Consider the following 26,861-nt stretch of genomic DNA (forward strand, 5'->3'; position numbering starts at 1 on the left):
CTGGTTTATGCAACCAGTAGGTGTGGCAAGGGAAAGAGCCTTGGTTGCTCCTGAGGACTTGAGGGTGCATGTTAACAGTAAAGATGAACCAGCTGTGGGCCGATTACCATGAGGAATGAGTTTCCATTTTCATCATTCATAATTTTAACCCTTGGGTTAAAATAGTGTCAGTTTCTAGTATATGTGCTGCCAAAGCGAGCACAAAATAGTGTCAATTTCTAGTATTCTCAGGACCAGCTGCATAGAGAAAAAATCCAGTTTTCACTGGAAGAAGAGATCATCCTCGTGCTAAAATTACATCTGCAATAGAAGCTAGAAGAGAAGAGGATATTTTTGCTTTAAGCCAAGACTTGTAATTTAGGCAGTAACTAACAGGTCCCTGATTATAGCTCAGAGATGTAGGAAGGCATGAAGAGCAGTGAAAATTATGAAGAAGTGGTGAATCTATATCATTGTTAACTAAATTAGAGGAAAAGTAAGTGTTCAAATAGCTCTACATGAGAACAATATATATGTTAGAAAGGAAGTAGATGAAGTTCATTTGACTCTGATTATTAAATTGCTTATGTAAATGCAAATATTTTCATAAAGAACATTGCAAGTCAAGGCAGCTCCAATGTTGGTTTACTAATGTTGAAAGTAGAAATAATTTCCGTCTGACCAAATTCCCTGTGTGCAGTAGGAAAAAAAAAAAACAATTTGAACACGCTTTGGGGTTCAGGATAAGCTTATTATCCAGTTTTGTTAAGGGTGTGTGTTTTAAAGATAGTTTACTCAAAATACAGAATTAATTAGATTGGATTAGAAAAAAATCTGCTGATATCTTATCTCCATGGCTCCAACTGCCAGGACTGGGACAGGCTGAGGCCAGGAGCTCTGTCCAGCTCTACTATATAGCCAGTGCACTTGGGCCATCTTCTGTTGCTTTTCCCCAGGCACTTTAGCAGGGAGCTGGATTGGAAGTGGAGCAGTGAAGACTCAAACCAACACTCAGGTGTGATGATACTGTTTCGGGCAGGGCTTAACCCAATCAAAGTGCCAGCTCCTTTTAATATTTAGCAAACATTAAGAAACACAGTCTAAGACTATGCACAAAGGATAATATAACAGAAGCAGCTAATATTTTTCTTTTCTTTAAAGAGTTTACTTTTATTGGGAATGCAGAGTTACAGATAGAAGGAGAGAAAGAGGGAAAGGAGAGACAAAGATCTTCCATTTGCTGATTTCACTCATTCCCCAAATGACCTCAGTGGCTGGAGCTGAGCCTATGTGTAGTCAGCGAACTCTTCTGGGTATCCCACATTGGTGCAGGGTCCCAAGAACTTAAGCCACCCTGGATGTTTTCCAGTGCACAAGCAGGGGGCTTGTAGGTGCCTCTCTGATGGGGGCTGCAGCTCCCACTTGTGAACATGAGAACCAGAGCTGGGGGCAGGCCTGGCTGGATAGGTGGTGTCACCTGCCAGGGGTGTGGACTGTATAATGGGGTTGGTAAGGTTGAACTAGGCTTCAACTCACATTGATGCGTAAGAGCTGAATGGGATGTGGGACAGACTGGACCAGTCTGCTGTACGTACTGCCAAGCAATAGGAACCAAGGCATGGTTTGTGCCTGGTGAGGGGTTGTTGGGAGTCCCTGACTAGGCTGCAGATCCTTCTGATGTATGTGAGGGCCAAGTGTGTGATGGGCAGGGTTGGGTTAGGCCATAAAATCCAGTATTTTAATAAGAGACGGGGTTGGAAATAGGATGGACCCAGCAACTGCAACTACCTGTGTGTGTAGACTGAGGTCGGTGATGGACTGAGTTAGACCCATACTGATAAGCACATGTGAATCAGTTCTGGGATCACATCAGATGAGGTTTTTGTGGGGATCCCCCCAGTTGAACTCAAACCATGGGGAGATGCAGCATTTTTGGTCTGATCATGGAGTGCATGTGGCCGAACTGGGCCTCCTCAGTGGATAATAGGGAGCAATGAATGGCCCAGATGCACATGGAAGATATGGCAGTCCATTGGGCTCTGTCGAGGACATCTGGTACCATAGTAAAAGAAGGAGGGCCGAACAAATTGCTCAGCTACGCTAGCCAAGTGTTGACAGCAAGTATCTTGGTAAATGGAGACTCTAAGTTGGACTATGTCTGCTAATGGACCTTGGAAGGATTTCCTCATTCTTGGACTGATGAGGTTGACAGCATTTCAGAATTAGAGAAACCACTAAACAGAACTCTTGGGGCATGCTCTACACTGGGGACCCTAGGATGACATCAGGTGGCTATTCCCCATCCCTGGTTACTGAAGTGGGAGGGAGGCTGGGTGCAGCTTCTCCCCTTATTTCCCCCATTTCCATGATATAGGAAGAAGAAAAAGGAAATTTGGGACACTAGTCTCATCCACTTTTGCTTAATCTTTAATCCTTCCCACCCTGATCAACTTTGAAAACATCATTCACCCCCCCACCACCACCATGTGAAGGCCGTATGGTCTCAATTCTGTGGTTATATCCAGAAAACAGCCATAGGCAAAACAAAATGATGGTGGTGTTTCACAACTCTTGCCATACAGCAATGTAAACAAACGAACTTTAGGCACTTCCAGCAACAGTAATGTGTCTCTCAAAGATACATTGAGGTTTTTTTTTTTTAGATTTTTATTATTATTGGAAAGCCAGATATACAGAGAGGAGGAGAGACAGAGAGGAAGATCTTCCATCCGATGTTTCACTCCCCAAGTGAGCTGCAACGGGCCGGTACTGCGCCGATCCGATGCCGGGACCAGGAACCTCTTCCGGGTCTCCCACGCGGGTGCAGGGTCCCAAAGCTTTGGGCCGTCCTCGACTGCTTTCCCAGGCCACAAGCAGGGAGCTGGATGGGAAGTGGAGCTGCCGGGATTAGAACCGGTGCCCATATGGGATCCCGGGGCTTTCAAGGCGAGGACTTTAGCCGCTAGGCCACGCCGCCGGGCCCGATACATTGAGTTTTTTAAAAAAAGTAACATGTATTATGTGGCTCTGATTAGAGAACAGTAAAATAGGTGTAAAGAAGGATTTGGATTACTGCTGAGAAGAAGAGGGAAGAGAATGTTGGACTAACACTGCTGTCTGTCAGATCCTAACATTCTGGCTGGTTATCATGCTTATTATCTATGCTGCAAAGAAGACCTGGAGAAAGCACCTTTCTCGATTGTTTTTCTTTGTGGTTTCACTTACTTACATGAATGACAGAGAGATAGGGAAGGAGTGTAAGAGGGGGAGAGGTAATTTTCCTCTCCTGATTCCTTCTGCAAGTGCTAGAAATAGGGCAGCCTTGGCCAGGACTTCAGAACACTGTTCTGGTTTCCCACTTGTGTGGCAGGGACCCATGCATTTGGTCCATCTTCTGCTGTCTTCCCAGGCACGTTAGCAGGGACCTGGATTAGAAGTGGAGCAGCCACTGCTCAAACCAGTGCTCAGATACGAGATGACTCAAACATAGGATGGTGACGTTACAAGTGACAGCTTCATTTGCTAAGCTTTTATTTTAAGAATTACCTTTACATAACAATTTCTTACTTTAAAAATCATCCCTGCAAGGCAAGCATTAGGCATTTACATTTCCTGATTAGGGTAACAAGTTTATTCTAGGATCCATTCTTCTTTACAGAGTAAAAATAATGATAGAGTTACCAAGTTAAGGGACAGGCATTTGGGCGAATGGTTGGGATACTCATGTCCCATAACCGAATGCATTGGTCCATTGCCGAGCTCTGACTTCTGATTATGGCTCCCTGCTACTGCAGGAAGTTCAAGTTACTGTGTCCCTGTGGTTGGACTTTCTGGCCCTTGGTTTCCTCCTTGCACAGGCCTGCACTGTTGTGGGTGTTTGGGTAGTGAAATAGCAAATAACAGGTCCTATCTGTCTTGTTTGTCCTTCTGCCTGTCAGATAAATAAGAGGTACTGAAATTCTAAATAAAGAGAATACAAATAGTGAAGAAAAAAAAATACCTGTCAGAATGGAATGTGTCAAGCCAGAGTGACCTGTTTTTCAAACCCAAGAAGTAAATCTTGTCTAGGAGATGAGAAGCTGTGTAATTATGAAAAAAATTGGTAAATAAGTAAGCAAATAATGAAAAGGAAGTATTTCAGCAAGTATTATCAGTGAATGGTGAAGTTATCAGTTAAACAGGATATCTTCCTTAGTGTACAACCTTGACATGCTCAGGAGGCTGTTTATGAAAACAATATTTTAAAAATAAAACCATTGCATGGTTAAATAAGAGAATATTTCGCAGCACACAGGACAAGGTTGGAAAAATGAGTGCTTCTTAAAGGTACTTGAAGTAGTTACTTAAGGCCTGAGTTTTTCAGTCTTTTAAATTTGAAACTTGGAGTCTTTTCAGTTTTAACAAATATTGCTAGGATTTCATTTTGCCAAAGAGTATGTGACTTCCATGGACTTATTCCATTGATCATTGGAGGAGCTGGTATTCTCACTTTTCCTAGAAATTGCATCATTGTTGATGATCCAACAAGCACAGTTCCTGTTGATGTTTTACAGTCATTATACATGAATGCATTTCAAAAAGTTTATGAAAAGTGGATTTGAAAGATCATTTTCTTTTGGTGCAGAAATTTTTAAATCAGTACATATGAGAGGTTTTTCACAGAGTTGTTGAAAAATTCATGTTATTAGAGACTTTATATTGGTTTTTACACCAAAATAATGTCTCCATTTTATTATGATTTAAAAAAAATGCCATTGTATTTTTTGAATAATCCTATATTTATCTATTATTAGAAAGGCAGAGATACAGAGAGGAGAGACAAAGATCTTTGTTCTGCTGACTCACTCCCCAAATGGCCACAATGGCTGGAACTGAGCCCATCTAAAACGGGGAACCATGAGCTTCTTACATGGCTGCAGGGTCATCTGCTGCTTTCTCTGGTCATAAATAGAGAGCTGGATCAGAACTAGAGTATCCAGGACAAGAGCCAGTGAACAAATGTGATGCTGGCACTTGCAGGTAGAGGGTTAGCCTGTTGAGCCACTGTGCTGACCTCAAATACTGTCCTGTTTTTCTTCTGTGATTTCATCAGATAATGTGACTAAAAGAAATCCAACAATTTTGATTGGCATGGTTGCAGAAAAGGGATTATAAACAAAATAGTTATATCACCTTTTAAAAAAAGATTTAGTTATTTTTATTGGAAAGTCAGATCTACAGAGAGTAGGAGACAGAGAGAAAGATCCTCTGTCCATTGACTCATTCCCCAGATGGCAGCAATGGCTGGAGCTGCACTGATCCAAAGCCAGGAACCAGGAGCCTGGAGCCCCTTCTGGGTCTCCCGTGCAGATGCAGGGTCCCAAGTCCTTGGGCCATCCACCACTGCTTTCCCAGGTCACAAACAGGGAACTGGGTGGGAAGCGAGTCTGCCGGGATTAGAAGTGGTGCCCATATGGGATCCCAGTGCATATAAGGCGAGGACTTTAGGTGCTAGGATATTGTGCTAGGCCCAGATGTATGCACTTTTTAAGCAAAACTCATGTACATTATATCAAGAGTTCAGTTGAAATCATAAATCCTTCTAGCGTGGTTATTGGGGATAGGGTTTTGCCTATCTGCCTAGGCATATCTGCCTAGTTTTAGGTTCCTTCCTCTCATATGGGATACTGGGGTGCCGTCCCCTGCTCTGGCTGCCAGATCCTGGGTGCAGGTATTTGGAGAATGAAGCAACAGAGGGAAGCTCGCTATTTGTGTGTCTGTCTCAAAAAATATGTTAAAAATATTTTAAAAAATGTTAGATCATTCTTTTATGGCTGTTAAAAGCTTTTTAAAAATCCTTATTGCGTATGTATTATTTTATGCATGATGAATAAATCGTTATTGTGTTATTTGGTTTTCCCAGGAGGAGTACAGAATGGAAGGCATCAGCTGGCATAATATAGATTATATTGATAATAGCTGTTGCATAAATCTCATTAGCAAAAAACCAACAGGACTGCTCTATCTTTTGGATGAAGAAAGCAAGTAAGTATGATTCTTTCTGACATTCTAACTAGTTGATTGGGCTCCTCAGGTTATCTTAAGTTGAAACTTTCTTGTTATTTTTTCAAGATTTTTATTTTATTTATTTGAAAAGCAAAAAGAAAAAGAGACAGACAGATCTTCCATCTGCTGGTTTACTCCCCAAATGACCATAAGGCCAGGGCTGGACCAAACTGAAGTCAGGTTCAAGGAGCTTCATCCAGATCTCTCTTATGTGTCCAGGGCCCAAATGCTTGGGCCATCTTTCTGTTTTTCCCAGCCCTTTAACAGGAAGAGTTGGATCAGAAGTGGAGCACTCAGTATACTAACAAGCGCCCATGTGTGATGTAGGTGTCTTAGGTGGTGGCTTTACCCACTGTGCCACGGTACTGACCCTGATATGTATTTATTTTATGATGTATGTCCCTTTATTCTTGAATTGAGTTTTTTTAACTTTTATTTTTTAAAAATTTATTTTTATTCTACAGTTAAATATACAGAGAGGAGGAGAGACAGAGAGGAAGATCTTCCATTTGATGATTCACTCCCCAAGTGACCACAATGACTGGTGTTGCACTGATCTGAAGCTGGGAGCCAGAAACTTGCTCTAGGTCTCCCACATGGATGTTGGGTCCCAAGGCTTTGGGCCGTCCTCTACTGTTTTCCCAGGCCACAAGCAGGGAGCTGGATGGGAAGTGGGGCGGTCGGGATATGAACTGTTGCCCAGATGGGATCTTGGGTGTGTAAAGTGAGGACTTTAGTCACTAGGATATTTTGTCAGATCTGAGGTTTAGATTTTAAAAAGTTACTTAATTTTGGGCCCGGCGGCGTGGCCTAGCGGCTAAAGTCCTCGCCTTGAAAGCCCCGGGATCCCATATGGGCGTCGGTTCTAATCCCGGCAGCTCCACTTCCCACCCAGCTCCCTGCTTGTGGCCTGGGAAAGCAGTCGAGGACGGCCCAAAGCTTTGGGACCCTGCACCCGCGTGGGAGACCTGGAAGAGGTTCCAGGTTCTCAGCTTCGGATCGGCGCACCACCGGTCCGTTGCGGCTCACTTGGGGAATGAATCATCAGATGGAAGATCTTCCTCTCTGTCTCTCCTCCTCTCTGTATATCCGGCTTTCCAATAATAATAAAATCTTTAAAAAAAAGTTATTTAATTTTATCTTTTGAAAGGCAAAACAAACAAAAAGTAAAAACAAAAACCCAGAAACCAGTGAGTGAAGGAGAGACACAGGGTTCCCTTTTTCTGGATCACTTCTAAATTCCCTGAGCAGCCAGAGCCGGGCCTGGTGGAAGCTGGCATATGTCGTGAATGGCAGGGATTCAGGTCCCCGGTCTGTCACCTGCTGCCTCCCAGACTGCAGAGGAGCAGGGAGTGGAAAGTGGAAGTGGAGCTGGGACTTGAACCCAGGCACTTTAGATTGAATGTTGGTATTCTAAGTGTCGTTTTAATCACTTCCCTAGAGATCTGCTCCTTGAATTCAGTCTTTTTATGAGCTACGTTTGTAGTGCTTATGTTGAATGAGAAAAGATAGCAGAATAGTGATGGCTGCCCTTACTGTGCCAGTAGTTAATTGCTGCATCGGCCACATACTTTTTATTCTTGCCAATACGGTTTAGTGTACAAAATGTAAATAGGAGCTTCAGAAAGATAGGACTGAGATGGCATCCTCCACAGTACTTTTGCTCTTTGCCATTCGCAAAGCTTGCAGTGACTGTGGCTGGTGCACTGTTGAATCCAAGAGATCGTAACTCAGTATCTGTGAACTGTCACAGCTGCCTCCCAGGGTCTGCATTTGCAGGAAGCTGGAATCAGAAGCCAGAGCTGGGATTGGAATCTGGGTTCTCTGATGAGAGACCTGGACCTGTCCCCTTAACCAGCATCTTCACCACTAGGCCAGATACCTACCCTCTCAGGAGTATTCCTGACAGTTTATGAGACATTATGTGTAGTTAATTCTACTAAGAAATGGCAGATCTAGATCTGGGGAAATTGAGGAGAGTACACTGTGTAGAGTCTTCATTAAAAACATGTTGAAATAAGAAAACATGTAGAAATTGAATTTAGTTTTCTGTCTGCTGGTTTACTGTTATATCCATTAAGTTAGGATTGAGAATAGTAGGAACGTACTATATCATAGGCAGGAGTCTTGCATTAGGCAGTTTAAAGATCTAGTTAAATTTTTTTTTTTTGGAAAGTCAGATATACAGAGAGGTGGAGAGACAGAGGAAGATCTTCCATCTACTGGTTCACTACACAAGTGGCCACAAGGGCCTGAGCTGAGCTGATCTGAAGCCAGGAGCCAGGAGCCTCTACTGGGTCTCCCATATGGGTGCAGGGTCCCAAGGTTTTGGGCTGTCCTCTTCCAGGCCACAAGCAGGGAGCTGGATGGGAAGCTGGGCTTCTGGAATTAGTACTAGCGCCCCTTGCAAGGCGAGGACTTTAGCCACTAGGCTACCATGCCAGCCCGCATTAGGCAGTTTAAAGTGCTTATTGTTCAGGGTATTTACCCAAAGTGACTCTTACTGTTAAAAATATTCTGTTTTGTATGGCAGGTTCTTTGTCATCTCATGCATATGCCATAAAGACACATCAGTTACTGCATACAAATAGAATGGCAATGTATAGTTTTTTCTTGTTTTGAATATTTATTTATTTTTATTGGAAAGCTAGTTATAAAGAGAGGAGATACGCAGAGAAATGTCTTTTGTCCACTGGTGCACTCTCCAAGTGGCCGCAGTGGCTGGAGCTAAGCCGATCTGAAGCCAGGAGCCAGGAGTTTGTTCTATCTCTCCCATGTGGGTGCAGGGTCCCAAGGCTTTGGGCAGTTCTCTACTGCTTTCTCAGGCCACAAGCAGGGAGGTAGATGGGAAGTGGAGCAGCTCGGACATGAACTGACACCTGTGACGGATCCAGGTGGTTGCAATGTGGTTGCAAGATTGCAATAGCCACTAGGCTTTCATGCTGGGCCCAAAGTAAAGTTATCTTTAAACTTGTTTGGCATACATCACTTCTAGTATGTCTGTATTTGGCAAGGTTTTAAAATCCTTGGGAATTTTGTTGTTGGTTTTGAAACCATTGTGATTACCAATTTAATGATAAGCAGTTGTTTTGTGTTTGAGACATTTTTATAATAGGAAAAGCAAATGTTTCTAGTAATTTATGCCAAGGATCACACAAGTAGTAAATGACAAAGCTGAGATACACTCTTTCTGTGTACTTGTAGCCAGTACGCTTGTACTTACTACTTGTGAGTGTTTTATTACACTTACATTGTTTTCCTGTAATGCTTGCATTTTAAGGTTAGAAGTACTGGGTTTTATCCATCTCTGAACTGCCCTCTGCCAGCCTTAACATTTTTTTGGCATAAAAAATTAAAATGATGATAAATGCTGTCTGCTTTATGTGTTTTTAATGAGAGTTATTTATCTGAAATGCAGATGGCAGATGAAGAGACACAGGGCTTGGGTGTGTCTGTTTAACTGCTGGTTTGTCCCCCAAGTTGCTGCAACAGCCAGGTGCAGAATTCTAGGTTGGTCTCCACTTGGATGACAAGGGCCCAAGGTTGGGCCAGTATCTGCCTTCGCTGGTGCATTTCAGAAGCAAAGGAGGTGGGACTTGAACTGGGACTCTGATGTCAAATGCTGGCATCAAAAATGGCAGCTTACCTTGCTGTCCTACATGCTGATCCCGGTCTGCAGCATATGTTAATGTGTTTGCAAACTGCACCGTACGCAGTCTCGCAACCATTCCAGTACCCAGGGATGGAGAATGGCTACGTGATGCAAGCCATGGTCCCAATGCGTCACGTACTCGAGGGTTCTTCCTAGGTGGTTTCAACAGTTCTGAAATGTTGATGTTGCCGATGAAAGGATGAGGGTCCCCTTTCAGTGTCCATTGGCTGTACATAGGAATTCTGTAATGAAAATAGAGACCTGAGGAAACAACCAGCTCAGAAATCCAATTAACTTTTTAGATAAATAAATGATAAATTTATGAAGCACTGAGAAGGCTATGGGTTTGGGATGAGCGCATTAATTTGTGATGAAGTGAGAGAAATATACTTGGAAAAGCTAGTGGAAGATAAAGATTGTTTGGTCAAATTTGTATAGATCTTTGTAACCATCCAGTTTTATTTCTTCAGTATAAGGATTTATTCCCCATGGAACTTCCCTTTAGAATTCTTCTGATTTTTTGAAAAGAAGTAAACCGAGAAGCTAGTTCTGCCTGCACTTGCAGTTTCTGAAGTGCTTTTAGTCCAAACTGAAGTGGAGTTTGGGGTGGTGGTTCCTGAACTCCTTCATGCTGAATGAGTCAACATTCCAGAAGAGGGAAAGGTGTGAAATTTTCCCTTTTCATTTTCCTGTAAAACATTGAAAATAAACTAGTCATCTTTAGGGAGCGGAAGGTATAAACTGAAATACTTTGTTCTGAATGGAATATGTAGTAAGAAATAAATTCTGAGTTGTGTTTCTCTTTGGGTTGTGAATTTGTAGTGTTCCAGGGTTACAGGTTAGTGTGAGAAGTCTTGATTCATCTTTTCTCTTACTACATGTGTGATGTCAGGCAGCTTTAGCTTTAGTTTGCAGGATGAACAGTGATACTCAGTGGGCAAGGCATAGTGTTAGTCGAGTCTCGGAACTGCCCTGGAGAAGGATGTTGGGAGTGACTATTCTCTGGATGGCTCAGGGTGTCACCTGGCTTCCATCCTAGACTTGTTGGATCAGAATCTGTATGTAAACAAAGACTGAAGTTTTGATGAGAATGTTCACTTTGTAGCCTGTTGATGCTTATTACTACCCTGATGAGTTAATTCAGACACATAGTAGGTGGGCTATAGACATTGTGAGTTTCCAAGGCTCCTGTTGAAGATAGCCTTGAAGGGACTTTGGTTAGAGCTTTGGTGTGAGCAGTGATGCCTGACTGCCCTGTGTCCAAGCTCTTGTGCCCGATAAAGTGGTAGATAACCACAGATATCTGTTGGATGCAGGACCTGTCAAGAAATTCCCTTTTCATCTTTTCTGCTTTGGAATAAAATCCCATTCTCATGGTTGTCCTGCTTTTGAAAGTTCTCCACTTAAAAGTGACAGAAAAATGCAAGCTATTCTGTTACTCAGAGAGCTAGAAGGCAGATAACCCCGGATACAAGGGGAAGAGCATCCTGTTTGAAGTGTGCAACATTCTACATCGGAATTGTGAGGAGCTTGCAGGTGTTGGCTTGACGTTGGCTCTGTGCCTTGGTGATCTGTGGGTTTTCTGAGTAGGAGAGGCATATAGTTGAAGCACTACTGAAGGAAAATACATTTCAATAAAAATGTAAGATTGGAATTGGTGAAACTTACAGTGTCTGTTGCCATAATCTTTGCATAAAATTACAAGGGCTTAATGTGTATTGTGGTATAATGCGCATTATACTGCCACTCGGTGTGCCTCCCTGGTCTGTCAGTGCCACTCGGTGTGCCTCCCCTGTCTGTCAGTGCCACTCGGTGTGCCTCCCCAGTCTGTCAGTGCCACTCGGTGTGCCTCCCCTGACCGTCAGTGTCACTCGGTGTGCCTCCCCTGTCCGTCAGTGCCACTCGGTGTGCCTCCCCTGTCCGTCAGTGCCACTCGGTGTGCCTCCCCTGACCGTCAGTGCCACTCGGTGTGCCTCCCCGGTCTGTCAGTGCCACTCGGTGTGCCTTCCCTGGTCCGTCAGTGCCACTCGGTGTGCCTCCCCTGTCCGTCAGTGCCACTCGGTGTGCCTCCCCTGACCGTCAGTGCCACTCGGTGTGCCTCCCCGGTCTGTCAGTGCCACTCGGTGTGCCTCCCCGGTCTGTCAGTGCCACTTGGTGTGCCTCCCCTGACCGTCAGTGCCACTCGGTGTGCCTCTCCTGACCGTCAGTGCCACTCGGTGTGCCTCACCGGTCTGTCAGTGCCACATGGTGTGCCTCCCTGGTCTGTCAGTGCCACATGGTGTGCCTTCCCTGGTCTGTCAGTGCCGGTTTTAGTCCCCCACTATGTACTTCTGATTCATCTTCCTGATCATGTACCTAGGAGGAAACAGTTCTTAGATATTTGCCACCAATATTGGAGACCCATATGCATTTCCTGGGTCCTGACCTTACCCTGGCCTCGCTTCCAGCTGTGGATGCCATCTGGGGAGTTAACCAGAAGACAAAAAAAAATCTGTAATTCTTTTCTCACTGTCACTCTGCCTTTCAAATAAATGTGATCTCATAAAAAATTGCAGATGTTATTATCTAAATAATAATGTTTTAAAACAACTTTATACTCTGGGAGTGAGCGTTTCATGGAATTATTTAGGAAGGAAAAAGTTTTTCCAATGTAAAAATAAGTAGGTATTAGGAAAATGGTAGTGTTAGTGACATTAAAAAAAATTGATAAGGGCCTGGCACAATAGCATAGTGGCTAAATCTTTATCTTGCATGTACCAGAATCCCATATGGGTGCGGGTTCATGTCCTGGCTGCTCCACTTCCCAGCTGACTTCCTGCCTGTGGCCTGGGAAAGTAGTAGAGGATGGCCCAAAGCTTTGGGGCCCTGCACCCACATGGGAGAGATAGAAGAAACTCCTGGCTCCTGGTTTGTATCGGCTCAGCTGTAGCTGTTGTGGCTACTTGGGGACTGAATTAGCAGAAAGACCTTTCTGTCTCCCTTTCTGTCTGTAAATCTGACTTTTCAATAAAAATAGATTACCAAAAATTGATGATACAATTCATGTAGAATGCTATGTATTGTCAGTGTATTTGTGCTACTTTGTTTATTTTTGCTAGTACTGTGTTATGTGGTGTCGTATTCAGTTTATATGGATTAGAAGAACAGTTCTGTAAAGTTTGGTAGCTTGTGCGTGGTCTCTGGGGATCTAACCTCTGACTGACGCCAAGCTCCATTCCTTAACTAGCTATTGTAAACTTGCGGGCATCTTTATACATTCAGTTGGATGTTCAGCATCTTTTCAACCTCTTGCTATGTTATTTCTTGTTGTTGCTACTGTTAAACTGTTTTCTGAAAGGTATATATATGTTTTTTCCTTAGCAGATGCTATTTTTATTTATTTGAAAGGCAGACTTAAAGAGAGGGAGATACAGAGAGAAAAATCTCCTCTTTCCTGGTTTACTCCCTAGATTTTTATAACAGCTCAGGCTGGGCCAGGTCAAAGCCTGTTAGCAGGAGGTTAATTGAACCTGTGCCCATATGGAGTGCTGGCATTGCAGGCAATTGCTTATCCTGTGAAATCACAGTGCTAGCCTCTTTCTCTTTATCAGTGGTATTTCTTATATCTGAAACTACTACCCAGCCTGAAATCTAGGTCATAATTGCCTCTTAGTCCTCTGTGAACTTTTTCATTATTTCTAACCATTAGCGATTAAAAAAATTACTTTTAAGAGTTGTTTATTTGAAAGGCAGGGGGAGCTGTGCATATGTACCTGCATATGTGTACATTTATCCACTCATCCTGTCTGGTAGCTCACTCTGCATGTACCTTCAGTGCTTGAAGCCAGGGCCCGAGCCAGAAGCCATGAACTTAATCCCAGTCTCTCATCTAAGTTGCAAGAACATAGCTGTCTGGGCACTTGCTGCTGCCTTCCAGGGTCTGCGCTGGGTGAAGTGAGGAGCTGGAGCTGGGCCTTGAACTTGTACTCTACTGTGGGACAATGGCGTAGTGTTGGATAGGTTTGCTACCCTCCTCCACAAGCATTCTCCTCTCTCCTTTCTCTGATGTTTGTTTTCCTGTTGTGCATTTCATTCTGGTTTTGCTTGTTGTGTATTTGATTCTTGGATGTGAAATGCTCAAGTCAGTGCAGTCAGTGAATGTAGGTGGACAGATGCATATTTGAAGTAATATAAGGAAATATATACAGTTATTGCTGTACTTAAGAAAATTGATACTTATACATGAAGAGATAGCAAAACAAAGAATGACTATAGATTTTAAGAACTTGTACAAATTGAGAGATTATTTGATCTTTTGAAAGTTGACTGCGTGATTAGATTTGGTTTGTGTATTACGGCACAGTGACCCCTAAGCTCTGTGTGTTGAGTTTAGTTACTGTCTCAGCATAGCTGCCTGCACAGCATGCAGGTGGACAGATCACAGCCGAAGAGCCCTCGTTTCTCGAGGAATACCTTTCAAACTGACACTTTAGCTAATTGGAATCAGATGTGATTAAAAAAATGTTAAACGTCACTCACTTTAATGTAGTTTTTGAAACACTGTGCTAACTACTATGTCCTTTTTGTATTTTTATTTTATTTTTATTTTATTTTTTTTTGAATTCAGCTTTCCACAGGCTACAAATCAAACATTGCTAGACAAGTTTAAGCGTCAGCATGAAGACGATCCTTACATTGAATTTCCGGCAGTGATGGAGCCTGCTTTCATCATTAAACATTATGCTGGGAAAGTAAAATATGGGGTAAAGGTCAGTACGTTTCTCACTAGGGATGCTTTCTGTCTCTTGCAGTCTAATGTGCTGTCAGCGTTTGGTAAGCAACATTTGGAAACATCTAAAAATATCATGGAAACTCAAATTTAGCTTTTCTAAAATACAGTGTTTTCTCAGATAATGTTTCTGTTGGTTTGCTTATGCAGATAGGTCTGATGTCAGTCCATTGTCGTAGATAGGGAAAGGGTAATATTTACCATACCAGTTCCTTCATCCCCATGACGTGCTACATCGTGGCCTCTCTCCATCCGCAAGGTGTAACAAAGCCTTCATGTCGTCATGTACCCTTACGTGTCTGTGAGTTTACACTGCTCATGGATCTGCTTCTAGGAAGGGACAGTGTCATAACTATCTCCATTTCTGTTTTGGGACTGCTGATTATATTACTGTTCTAACACTTGCTTTTGGAGCCTGTCCTCTGAGGTGCTTAGTTTCCCAGGCAACACAATGATGATCTAGCAGTAGTAGAGAAATAGCTTCTTGCTCTTGAGGTGTTTCTTATTGTAAGTTATTTATTGATCCACACACTGATTGATTCAGGAAGTGTTGGAGAGGCACTGTGTGTCCTTCTCTCTGCTTGGTGTTTGTAATATTCTAAGGATAAACTAGACAGGTCTTGAGTTCTTATGTATGTATTTACCCTATAGGGTGTGTGTGTGTATGTGTGTGCATACTCACACGTGCATACGTGTGTATAATAAAGATAGATGAGCTGTATTCTGTTAGTAATGCATTGGCTTCCATTAGAGGGTGAACCAGTTGCTTCTTAATTTGTGGATCTGTGAGCCCCACTCTGACAAACTTAAATTCAAAGAGATGACCTGTAAATGAATGAGGGTAATAGGAAAGAGATTGGGTTGTTGAACTACAAACAAGACAATGTTATTAGATTATATGAATTAATGAAGGAGATGACATAAAATTAATTTAGAGGATATTAGGTTCATTCTTCAGGGCTTCTGTGTCAAGTTAAAGGAGTTCAACTTTTTTTTTAAAGATTTATTTTTATCAGAAAGTCAGGTTTACAGACAGAAGGATAAGAGCTCTTTGATCTGACTCATTCCCCAGATGCCACGATGCCCGGATCCACTCTCTTCACCCTGCCTTGTTTGTAGTGTGTGTGTTTAAAGTGATAATCTTCCCTTTGAGCATTGCATTAACTAAATTCTTTCAGTTGTGATGATGCTGTATCTTCATTAACATCAGGTTTAAAGGTCATAATTTTAATAATTTACTAAAACTAAAATAGGCTCTTTAAGCTCTGATTTTTTTTACTTGAAATTCTTACTTGGGTTATTCAGAAGAGTTTGTATAATTTTTTTTATTTACTTATTTTTATTGAAAGGGCAGGTTTACAGAAAGAAGGAGATAGAGAATGATCTTCTGTCCACTGGTTCATTCCTTAAGTGACTACAACGGCTGTGGCTAAGCCACTTCGAAGCCAGGAACCTGGAACTTCTTCTGGGTCTCCCGTGCGTTTGCAGGGTCCCAAAGCTTTGGGCTGTCCTCGACTGCTGTCCCAGATGACAAGCAGGGAGCTGGATGGGCAGTGGAGCCGCCGGGACATGAACCAGCGCCCACACGGGATCCCAGTGGTTGCAAGGCATCATGCCATTCCCAGTACCCATTTCTGCTCCCGGTTCCTCCTGAGACACCCGGGAGACAGCTGATGATGACCACAGTTCTGGGGGTCCTGTAGCCCATGTGGCGTGGAACTGGGCGGAGTTCTCCTGGCCTTGGCCTCACCCGTCCATCCGTGGCTGTTGCAGGCGGTTAGAGAGTGAACAGGTAGATGGAAGCTCTCATGAGCTCTCTTTCTCTCTCTGCCTTTCAAGTAAATTACTGTATCTTAAGTAAATCATTGTCAGTTCTTGTGCAGTGTATTGTGCTGTCCCCGAGTTCTGGTGTTTCAAAAATATCACCTGTCATCTTTTCAAAATAATGGTTTTTCCAAAAATAATGCTGGTACTTTTTCATGCAGGATTTTCGGGAGAAAAACACAGATCACATGCGCCCAGACATTGTAGCTCTTTTGAGGAGCAGCAAGAATGCCTTCATCTCTGGGATGATCGGAATCGATCCCGTTGCTGTTTTCCGATGGGCAGTTCTCCGAGCCTTTTTCAGAGCTGTGGTTGCTTTCAGGGAAGCTGGGAAAAGACACATTCAGAGGAAAAGTGGTAAGCAGTACTTATTTGCATTCTGCTATGCATTTTGTCTTTGATTTTATCTCTGTTGCCTCATAAGAAGTTGAATCATGATAATATTTATGTTATTGTCCAACCATGTGCTGGCATGTTTTGGATTTGATGAATTGAGTGACATGAGTCATGCATGTGTGTCATGTGCTGTATGTGTGTTAGTGCATTGGTATTAATGAAAGCTCGTAAGAGTAACAGGTGCTGAGCCTCACGCTCAGTGTACACATGCTTGGAATATGCTCGCCCTCTAGCGGTGAGCCAACAGCTATGCCCAGAACCCATGTCTAGCCCTCTGTCCATTACTGCTTCAGTGTCAGGGAAGGTGAGGCGACTGTGAGCTTTCAAGAAGGCAGATATAATTAAAGCAGAATTACGAGGACTGGAAATCATTTCTGACCCTTCCCTGAGCGGATGATGTGTGCTGCAGTCTAGAAAGCATTAAGAACTTTCATGGTCTCAATCAATGAACAAAATAAGATGTCAGAATTGCATCAGATCCCAGTAAGCACATTAGCAGATGCTCAGATCATCTGTCACCAAGGAAATGCAGATGGAAACAAACTGTCATGAGATAGCCCTTCTTACTTACTGGGTAGGAATATGTGCTGGGTCTTCTGAGGTGTTAGCATCCCATGTGAGTGCCAGTTCGTGTTCTGGCTGTTCCACTTGTGAGCCATCTCCCTGCTTATGGCCTGTCAAAGCAGCAGATAATGGCTCAGGTTCTTGGGTCCCTATACTCATGTGGGAAACTCAGGAGAAGCTTCTGGCTCCTGTCTTCAGACTGGCAAACTCTGGTGGCTAAAGTCAGTGGGGAGCAAACCAAAGATGGAAAAGATCTCTGGATCTCTTTCTGTAACTCCTCCTATAAAAAAAAATCTTAAAAACAAAAGAGAAAACTCATGTCCAAATAGGTACTTTCAGAAGGGTTTTCTTGCTGCATTATTCTTAATAGCCAAAGGGGCAAATAAACTGAATGCCCACCATTGGGGTGGATACATAAAATGTCATACAGAGGTACAGTGGGGTGTTGGAATACATAGTGCCAGAAACCGGAACCTGGGGGCTCCTGGTGTAGTTATAGACGAGAGTGGCATTGATGCCAAGGGGCAAGTGTAATATAACTTTCTAGATCTAAGAAATATTCTTAATCTTGATTCAGGATTTTAAAGTTACCAAATTGAGTCCTTAAACAGCTGGGATAGGCAGGTTATACTGCTTGTGGGGCTGGCATCTGTCACATGGCTCAGACCTGAATGATGCTCTGGAGCCAGGATGCAGCTCCTGTTTTGTGATCCATGAGTGTGACAGAGATGGAACTTCTTTGTCACTGACAAAATAATTTTAAAATTCTGTTCAATATCCTTGTAAAGAGAAAGGAGGAATTTTTGTGGTTTGTGTTAGGCCTTAGGTAAGGTGCTTTATCCCTAATTATCTTTTTTTTATTTATTTATTTATTTTTACTGGCAAGACGAATTTGCAGAGAAGGAGAGACAGACAAAAATCTTCCATCCACTGGTTCACTCCCCAGATGGCCACAATGGCTGGAGCTGAGTTCGTGTGAAACCAGGAACTAGGAACTTCTCCTGGGTCTCCCATGTGGGTACAGGGTTCCAAGGCTTTGGGCCATTTTGTACTGCTTCCCCAGGCCACAAGCAGGGAAATGGGTGGGAAGTGAGTAGCTGGATAGGAACTGGCACCCATATGGGATCCTGGCTCGTTCAAGGTGAGGATTTAGATACTAGGTTATTGTGCTGGGCCTGAAAATAATGATTTTTTTGGTAAAGACTCGACAAGCTGCCAGGCATAATGCCGCAGTGAAAGCCCATAGGCACTCAGAGCAAACTTATTCCAGAAAAATCAGTTTGGAATCAAAATAAATAAATGTATGATTTCAGCTATGCAAATGAATTTGAAATCAGTTCAGTGTTTGAAAGTGCTCTGAAGCTAAATGTGCCCATCAGTTTTGAAGTCATTAGAGAAAGTGGGTCACCACATATGAAAAGCTTTTTTTTTTTTTTAAAGATTTATTTCTATTACAAAGTCAGATATACAGAGAGGAGGAGAGACAGGAAGATCTTCCGTCCGATGATTCACTCCCCAAGTGAGCCGCAACGGTCCGGTACGCGCCAATCCGAAGCCGGGAACCTGGAACCTCTTCCAGGTCACCCACGCGGGTGCAGTGTCCCAAGGCTTTGGGCCGTCCTCGACTGCTTTCCCAGGCCACAAGCAGGGAGCTGGATGGGAAGAGGAGCTGCCAGGATTAGAACCGGCGCCCATATGGGATCCCAGGGCATTCGAGGCGAGGACTTTAGCTGCTAGGCCACGCTGCCGGGCCCGAAAAGCTTTGTTAAATGGTTGTTTGTGGGAGAGTTCTCTGCCAAAGAGGGAAATAGCAAAGCAAACAAAAACAACAAAACAAAACAAAACAAAACAAAAAACCTACAAACCCCCCAAACGTTGAAGAATCATGCTGCAACCAGGAGCTTAAAAAAGCTTCCACCTCTTCCTGAAATGGAAAAGGCATATATATATATATATATATATATATATATATATATATATATATATATATATACCTTTATTGATTGGAAAGAGTGGAGGCGAGACAGAGAGGAAGATCTTCTGTCCGTTGATTCACTCCCCAAGTGGTCACAATGGCCAGAGCTGAGCCACTTTGAAGCTAGGAACTAGGAGTTTCTTCCAGGTCTCCCATGTGGGTGCAGGGTCCCAAGGCTTTGGGCTGTCCTCGACTGCTTTCCCAGGCCACAAGCAGGGAGCTGGATGGGAAGTGGAGCAGCTGGGATTAGAACCAGCACCTATATGGAATCTTGGCACATGCAAGACGAGGACTTTAGCTGCTACACTACTGTGCTGGGCCCAAGGGAAATATTTTTTACAGGTACCCTAAAAGAGTAGTGAATGCCAGGTCAGAATATGGTGAAGGAATGAACCCCATTGTCACTTGGCTCTACTTCTAGAGTCTCAAAAGGGAAAGGAGCCCCAGATTATGTTTTGCTTTCTGAAAGGAGAATGAATGCCTTGCTGTTAGAAACTCATGATGCAGGTCACAGCAGGCAGTGAAGTTGCTGTAGGAGCCAGACCTGATCTAAAGATAGTGGTTGCACCCCCATCAAAGCCTCAGAAGCAGTGCTGTACAACCGGCTTAAAACACTTACACTCGTTTTCAAGACCATCTTTAGTAAGACAGGGGAAAACAAAAGATGGAGTGGGATTCTTAATTTTTTCTTCTGATATTTATGGAGCCAACTACCACAAAATAATCTCTGGACCCATTCTAAACTATTTGTCACTCAAACATACAAGGCAGCCTTCAAACTCTTCAGTGTTTCTCCCACATCCAGTAGTTCAGCTGCAGTTTCCAGGGAGCTCAATATGAATGGAGCATCTACAATCACACCCTAAGTTTGAAAGGAATTTCTCCTACTTTCCCGTGTTCTACAGTATAACCTTCAAACTGCTGGCATGATTAGCACGAATTCAAGGCTTTCAGATATGAATCAGAAACAATCAGACCAATGGATTAGCCCCACATTCTCCCTCTTTCCCTCCCTCCTCTCCTTCCTTCTTTTTTTTTTAAATTTTTCTTCCTTTCAAGATTTATTTATTTTACTTGAAAGTAAGTTACAGAGAAAAAATGAGAGAAAGAATCTTCCATCTACTGGCTCACTCCCCAAATGCCCATAATGGCAGAGTTGGGCTGGGCTGAAGCTGGGAATAAGAGCTTCCTCCTGGACCCGACATGATAGCATAATGGTTAAGGTCCTCTTCTTGAACGCGCTGGGGATCCCATATGGTTACCGGTTCTTATCCTGTCAGGTCCACTTCCCAACCAGCTCCCTGCTTGTGGCCTGGGAAAGCAGTCAAGGCCGGCCCAAGGCCTTGGGACCCTGCACCCGTGTGGGAGACCCAGAAAGAGGTTCCTGGCTCCTGGCTTCGCATTGGCACAGCACCCGGCCACTTGGGGAATGAATCATTGGATGGAGGATCTTCCTCTCTGTCTCCTCTGCTCTGTACATCTGCCTTTCCAATAAAATAAATAAATCTTTTTAAAAAAAAAAAAGAGTTTCCTCCTGGCCTGCCATGTAGGTTCAGGGGACCAAAGTCTTGGGCCTCTGTAGCTTTTGTGGGCCATTAACAGGGAGCTGCATCAGAATTAGAGCAGCTGGGGCTCTAAACTGGCACCCGTATTGAATGCCAATGCTGCAGATAGGAGGTTAATGCGCTGTGCCATTGCACCCGTTTCTATCCCTGTGTTCTTCCTCTCTGTCCATGCTTATTGTTGCCTTCTAGTGTGTCCTGTGTGCCAGTTACACTAGAGATGATTTAGGAACATAAAGGCAAGAAGAAAAGAGAACTACATGCACACACCTCTTTTCATTGTCAGTCTGCGCTACAGTTATTTTTCTGCCTTTGTTCCCCTCTTTTCTCGCCTCCTCCTTTTTTTTTTTTTTTTTAATGATTTTCATGTTCTGTTCAGTCCTCTGGTTAGTCTTAGCTGGATGTGTCTCTCTGCTCATGACAACTTCTGCAAACAAAAACTCCATCCTCAGACATTTAGTGATAGTTCTTCACACTCAGTTCCCCATCTTTGCATTAAGATTTTTTACTGGTGAGTTTTCTTTTGTTGCAGGTTTGTATTTGTCATTGCATTGACAGTTATGGTTCAGATACACTATTAAGGGTGCATGTCCTAGGAGTCTGCTAACTTGATATGTGGACAGTAATGAAATGCTGTCTAGTTGTTTAAAGCGTAATGGCGTGTATTTGTTTTATTGGCTCATGTTTTGAACTGAGCAGCACCTGCCTCTGGTGGGGTCCACCACTCTCTAGGTAGTCAGTCTTAAAACTAGTTTATAGCTTCTGGACATGAATTTGGGGATGGGAACTTTGTTCTTCCCTAATTTTGGTTCACTTTTGGGTAAAAGCACAACCACCAACCTTCTTTTATGAAGTAGTTAAAAGAATTATTAACCCTGTGAAGGGAGAATGGCATTGAATTTCTTAGTTTCCTTGAATGTAATGTGCTGAGATTTAACTGTTGACCTGGTTGGATGAGCTGGGACTTGCTTGTGTATTAGCAGATTGTATGGCATCCTCCGATTTCACTGCTTTTTCCTTCGTGATATGATTCCTTAAGAACAAAAACTGACATTTTCCAGATCTTTCCTATATGGAGTGATCATGTATTTGTAATAAATTTTCAGGTTCATGTTAGAAGAAAGTAGATCATGTGTTCTTTGGGGGGATGTGTTGAATGATTGTTTCTTTTCTCCCTTTCGTAGAGCTCTTGATTTCTTATAATTTATTGCCAAATAGTTGTTAGTATTTTTAATTGGATTCTTGATATGAAATTTAATAAGCTGTTACCATTTAAAAATTGATTCTGACTTAAAATCCATTCATAGATGGTTCCCTTGTATTTCATTTCTAATTATATAGTAAAATTCACTGGGGGAACTTTAGTTCATTGTTCTTGTATTATTTAATTTGTGTATTATTACATTATGTACTTTTGTTTCTTAAAGGCAAGCTTATTTAAATGTGAACAATGTGCTGTAAGTCTGGAGGTGATTTCTGTGTAAACGATGCACAGCATCCCCCAAAGCCTTGGTTTCTCTTCTGAATCCATTTATTGCTAGTTTTGATGGTGCTGACCACCTCACGCAGCCCTTATTGCTCAGGTGACTCACTGTCAGACGCTCTCATCTGGGAGTTTGGTACTTGCTTCCCTTTCCTCCTGGCAGTGGATGTCTGTCTCACTTGGCCGAGTGGTGGTAAGCTGCCCTTGCGTTCAGATCTGTAAATACAGAACTGCTGCTGCGTTTCCTGCTCTGGCGCTTGCCTTCACACTTCACACATCAGTGACACACTTGTTGGGATGCCTACAAGTGTGGTTAATTGCAGAATCTGTGAAAGAATTGTTTAAACTTGTGGTAAATTGTTTTGGACATGATCTCTTTGGGGCTCCATCAATATTCCTGTGGTGTTGCCAACTACATGCTAATGATATATATCAGACCCATTCAGGAAAACACAAACCATACAAATTATTTTTGAAATTTCCCTAGTAGTTAAACATTTTAAAATTTAAGTGGTGGCAATATTCAATATTTTGATAATTTAAAAGGAGAATTTGAATAAGCAAAAGGGACCTTTATTTACCCTTCTCATGGAATTTCATGGAGTTTCAATTTTTCATAATTGGAAAAATTATTCACAATTGATTTATTATTTGACACTGTTTTAAACATGGTTAAGATAGTTGGCAGCATTACTCTTGATTTTCTTGGTTGGGCTTATGTAATGTCTTTTTCTCTCCCCCCACCCCTTTTTTTTCTTTTGCTTCCTAAGGACATGATGATACAGCGCCATGTACAGTTTTGAAAAGTGTGGATAGTTTTAGCTTTCTCCAACACCCAGTCCACCAGAGGAGCTTAGAGATTCTGCAGAGGTGCAAGGAAGAGAAGTACAGTAAGGCTGCAAATCCTCTTTGTCATCATATATCCTTTAGGAAATGGAGACCAGGAGCATTCTGTACCAGGGTAGGGGACAGGCTAGGGGGACAGCATGGCCTGCTTCATTGTTTGCAGTGTTCCAGGCTGTTGCACTATCCCATTTGCCAAGATTGTTGCTGTTAATTATGATTGGCTACCATTACTGAACTTGTGTCCATTTCTGCCATTCAGGTCGCAAGTGGTGGATAAAAATGGACATTTTCCCCTGGTCATTTTTTGTTTTCAAAAGCATAGTGCCTAACTAACATTATAGTCTAGTTGACCAAAACAGTTTGGCATGTTTCCACATTTGTAAATACCCATGAAATTATCGATACAATCAAGATAATTGACATATTCAGCGCTCCCAAAACTTTTCTCATACCCTTCTAAACCCATCTCATTTCTATGCCTGGCTTATGCTTGAATTTCAACATCAGTAGTGTTGCTTTTGTGTATTATTGGCAAATGTTAAACTCACTTAACGTTACAATCTTCCAGTCTGTTTACTGTGTTTTTTAACAAACCCATTTCATTGATGTTTAAGCTTAAGGAAGAATAGTGGAATGATGGCACATTCCCTGTTTTGTTTGTGTTTTTTATGAAATTGGTGTAAAAAGATGCCCTTGGTCTCCATTTCCTTCCTTGCTCATAGTTATACTCACTCTGCATGCAAATTGGTTCTTTTGTCTGTTGTGAGATTATACTTATTCGGCTATGGCGATTATGGGAATAAATGGATTTTTTCAGAACATTCAAAACATAATTAGCAATTTCTGTATAATGAACATAAATTACACAAATTGTTTTGATCGTTTAATAAATTGCCACAAATTTAGCTTGCTAACTTTACAGGTTTTTTTTTTTTTTTGACTGAATTTCCATGAATTTTATTATTTTAGCATGTGAAAGAAGAATGCAGATAGAATTTCTAGACTCAAATGCTGTGGATTTTTTTTGTCAATCTCTCTTACTTTTGCTTTCTTGGTATGATAAAAAGAATGTAATGTATTTTGAAAAAGAGTATTATACATGTTTTCCCACTTTGAAACATAAAATGTAAGTATTTAATTAAAAAAATTTTTTTTCAATAGTTCCTAATTGTTGCCATGTCTCTTAAAGTCTCATGTACTTCCTACTCTAAATATTTAAATTCAAGGGTCATCATTTAACGTCATCTGTAAGTCATTTTTGTGGAGGAGCTTAAGTTTGTTCAAATCTTAATATGGTCATAAGTGCAGTTTGCTTTGTAGTTGTCATGGCTCTCAGCGTGACCCACTGAGACTAGCTTTGGGTCCAAAATAGGAAAACTCTGAATGCAACAGAGGTGGCGTGGAGAAATTGTGTGTTGTTGTATGGGTCTATACAGTTTTGTCTTGTTGGGGTTTTCCGTTACATAGTTTTTATTCCATTTTCCACCATAAGTGCTAGCAATAAAAAGTTTTTATAATATATAAAATTATGAATTCAAGTTTGAGAAATTTTCTTTAAGAACTGTAAGACTGTTAGCTTCAGGCAGCAGTGAATTGCTGGTTTTGTAGCACAGCAAGTAAGATTGCTACCAGTGCACCAGGATTCCCTAGGTGTGTTATGGCTGCTTCACTTCTGATCCAGCTCCCTCTAAGGTGTGGGGAAGCAGCAGTAATGGCCCAAGTACCTGAGTCCCTGCCATCCAAGGGTGAGACCTGGACAAAACTCCTGACTCCTGTATTCACTGTGGCTTGCTTTGGCCTGTCTGCCCATATGGACCCCAGTTCATGTCCTGGGTGCTCCACTTCCCAATCCAGCTTCATGCTAATTTACCTATAGAGGCAGCAGAAGATGACCCAAGGGGTGGGGTCCTTGCCACCCATGTGGGAGAAACAGATGAAACTCTGGTCTTCTGGCCATTGTGGCCATTTGGGGTGTGAACTAGCAAGCGGTAGATTCTCATTCATTGTCTTAGGTGTGTCTCTTTTTCAGTCACTTTGTCTATATAATTCTCCCTTTCTGCTCCTGCTCTGTAATTCTACCTTTGAGATAAATAAGCAAATAGATAAGTGGATATTTAAAAGTAAGTGAAGTAGAGGAAAAACATGAAGTCAAATGCCAGAAACAAATACTATTTGAAGTTAGTGTAAATTGGGGTCCAGCAGAGTAGCATTGCTAGCTAATCCACTACCCATAGTACTTTCATCTGATTTGGCCCCCAGTTTGCATCAGTTTGTGTCAACAGATACTGTAGCCATACAGGGAATAGTCAGAAATTAGTTACAAACAACTATATGCCAACAACTCAGAAGACCTCCATGAAATGGACTGATTCCTGGACTCTTACCATCTACCAAAACTTAGTCACGAGGCAACAAAAAACCTAAATTAACCTATAACAGAGGCAGAGATCAAGTCAGTAACTAAAGCCCTCCCAACAAAGAAAAGCCTGGGCCCAGATGGTTTCACTGCTCAATTCTACAAAGCATTCCAGCTAGAACTGCCCCCAATTCTCCACAAACTTTTCAAAACAATAGAAAGGAGGCAGTTCTTCCCAAATTCATTCTGTGAGGCCAATATCACCAAAGCCAGATAGAGACACAGCAAAGAAAGCAAGCTATGGAGTGATATGCTTTATGAATATTGGCATTAAGATCTTCACCAAAATATTAGCCAACAGAATACAAAAATACATCAGGTAGGTCATTCATCTGGACCAGTGGAATTCATCCCTAATATGCAGGGATGTTTTAACATACGCAAATCTATACATGTGATACATCACATCAAGAAACTGAAGAACAAAAAACATGATAGTTTCAATAGATGCAGAGAAAGCACTTGGTAAAAATCCAACACCATTTCATGCTAAAAAATTCTAAACAAGGTAGGCATAGAAGGAACATTCCACAATATAATCAAAGCAATATATGAAACACCCAATGCCAGCATCGTACTGAACAGGAGAAGATTGGAGGCTTTCCTATTAAGTTCTGGAACCAGACAAGGATGCCCACTTGTCGCTAACCAGCAGCGACACTAACGACGAGGCTGGAGGGTCTGGGAAAAGCCGGAGCCGCAACCGGACCCCTTATTGCCAACAGCGGCTGCGTTTATCCCTTTCTCTCTGCTGCCTTTATCCCCGTTGGTCTTAGCTCTTCTCCCTGCTTCTCTAGCCCTTTCTCTGCTACTTTTCTTCCCGTTCCTCTCCTCGTAGGTCTGTATTGCTTTTGTACCCCTCTCTGCTGCTTTTCCTGTTCTTGTCCCCGTCCTTTTCTCTCCGTAGGTACTGCTTTTGTAACCCCTCTCTGCTTTTTCTCCCTGTACGCCTTAGCTTTTCCACCTGAAGAGCTTAGCCCCTCTACCCGCCTCTGGTGCCCCGTTCTTCCCGTTCCGTCCGTGGTTCTTCTCCCTGTCTTTCTCCTCCTCATCCCATACGCCTTAGCTTTTCCCTTAACTTTTCTACCCCTCTCTGCTGCCCCGTTCTTCTAATTCCATCCATCGTTCTGCTCCCCATCTTTCTCCTCCTTGTCCCCCTCCTTAGCTTTTACTGGCTGCTTTTATACCATTCTCCACCAATCACTTCTTCCCGTGGGTCCACTTGGCACTACCTGATAGGCCAGTGGCAGTAACATAATCACAGTGAGGGCATCAGCCTATCCTTGTGACTTCCTGTTTACCTGCTTGGCGAGACCAACCCCGCCTCCTGGCCCTGGGCCAGCTGCCATTC

The 26,861-nt window shown here is 42.5% G+C and overlaps 1 protein-coding gene across 1 annotated transcript in view; it reads left to right on the top strand.

The window, feature by feature from the left end:
- Positions 1-26,861, top strand: part of MYO9A (myosin IXA) — a 235,314-nt gene that overhangs the window by 104,936 nt on the left and 103,517 nt on the right. Inside the window, exons 12-15 of the mRNA XM_058665444.1 lie at positions 5,882-6,003; positions 14,283-14,424; positions 16,430-16,625; positions 23,019-23,138. Coding sequence (XP_058521427.1) covers positions 5,882-6,003; positions 14,283-14,424; positions 16,430-16,625; positions 23,019-23,138 — 580 coding nt within the window. The remainder of the gene's footprint in view (positions 1-5,881; positions 6,004-14,282; positions 14,425-16,429; positions 16,626-23,018; positions 23,139-26,861) is intronic.

Source organism: Ochotona princeps, chromosome 6 (assembly GCF_030435755.1).
Source record: "Ochotona princeps isolate mOchPri1 chromosome 6, mOchPri1.hap1, whole genome shotgun sequence".
In the NCBI taxonomy this organism is placed as follows: domain Eukaryota; kingdom Metazoa; phylum Chordata; class Mammalia; order Lagomorpha; family Ochotonidae; genus Ochotona; species Ochotona princeps.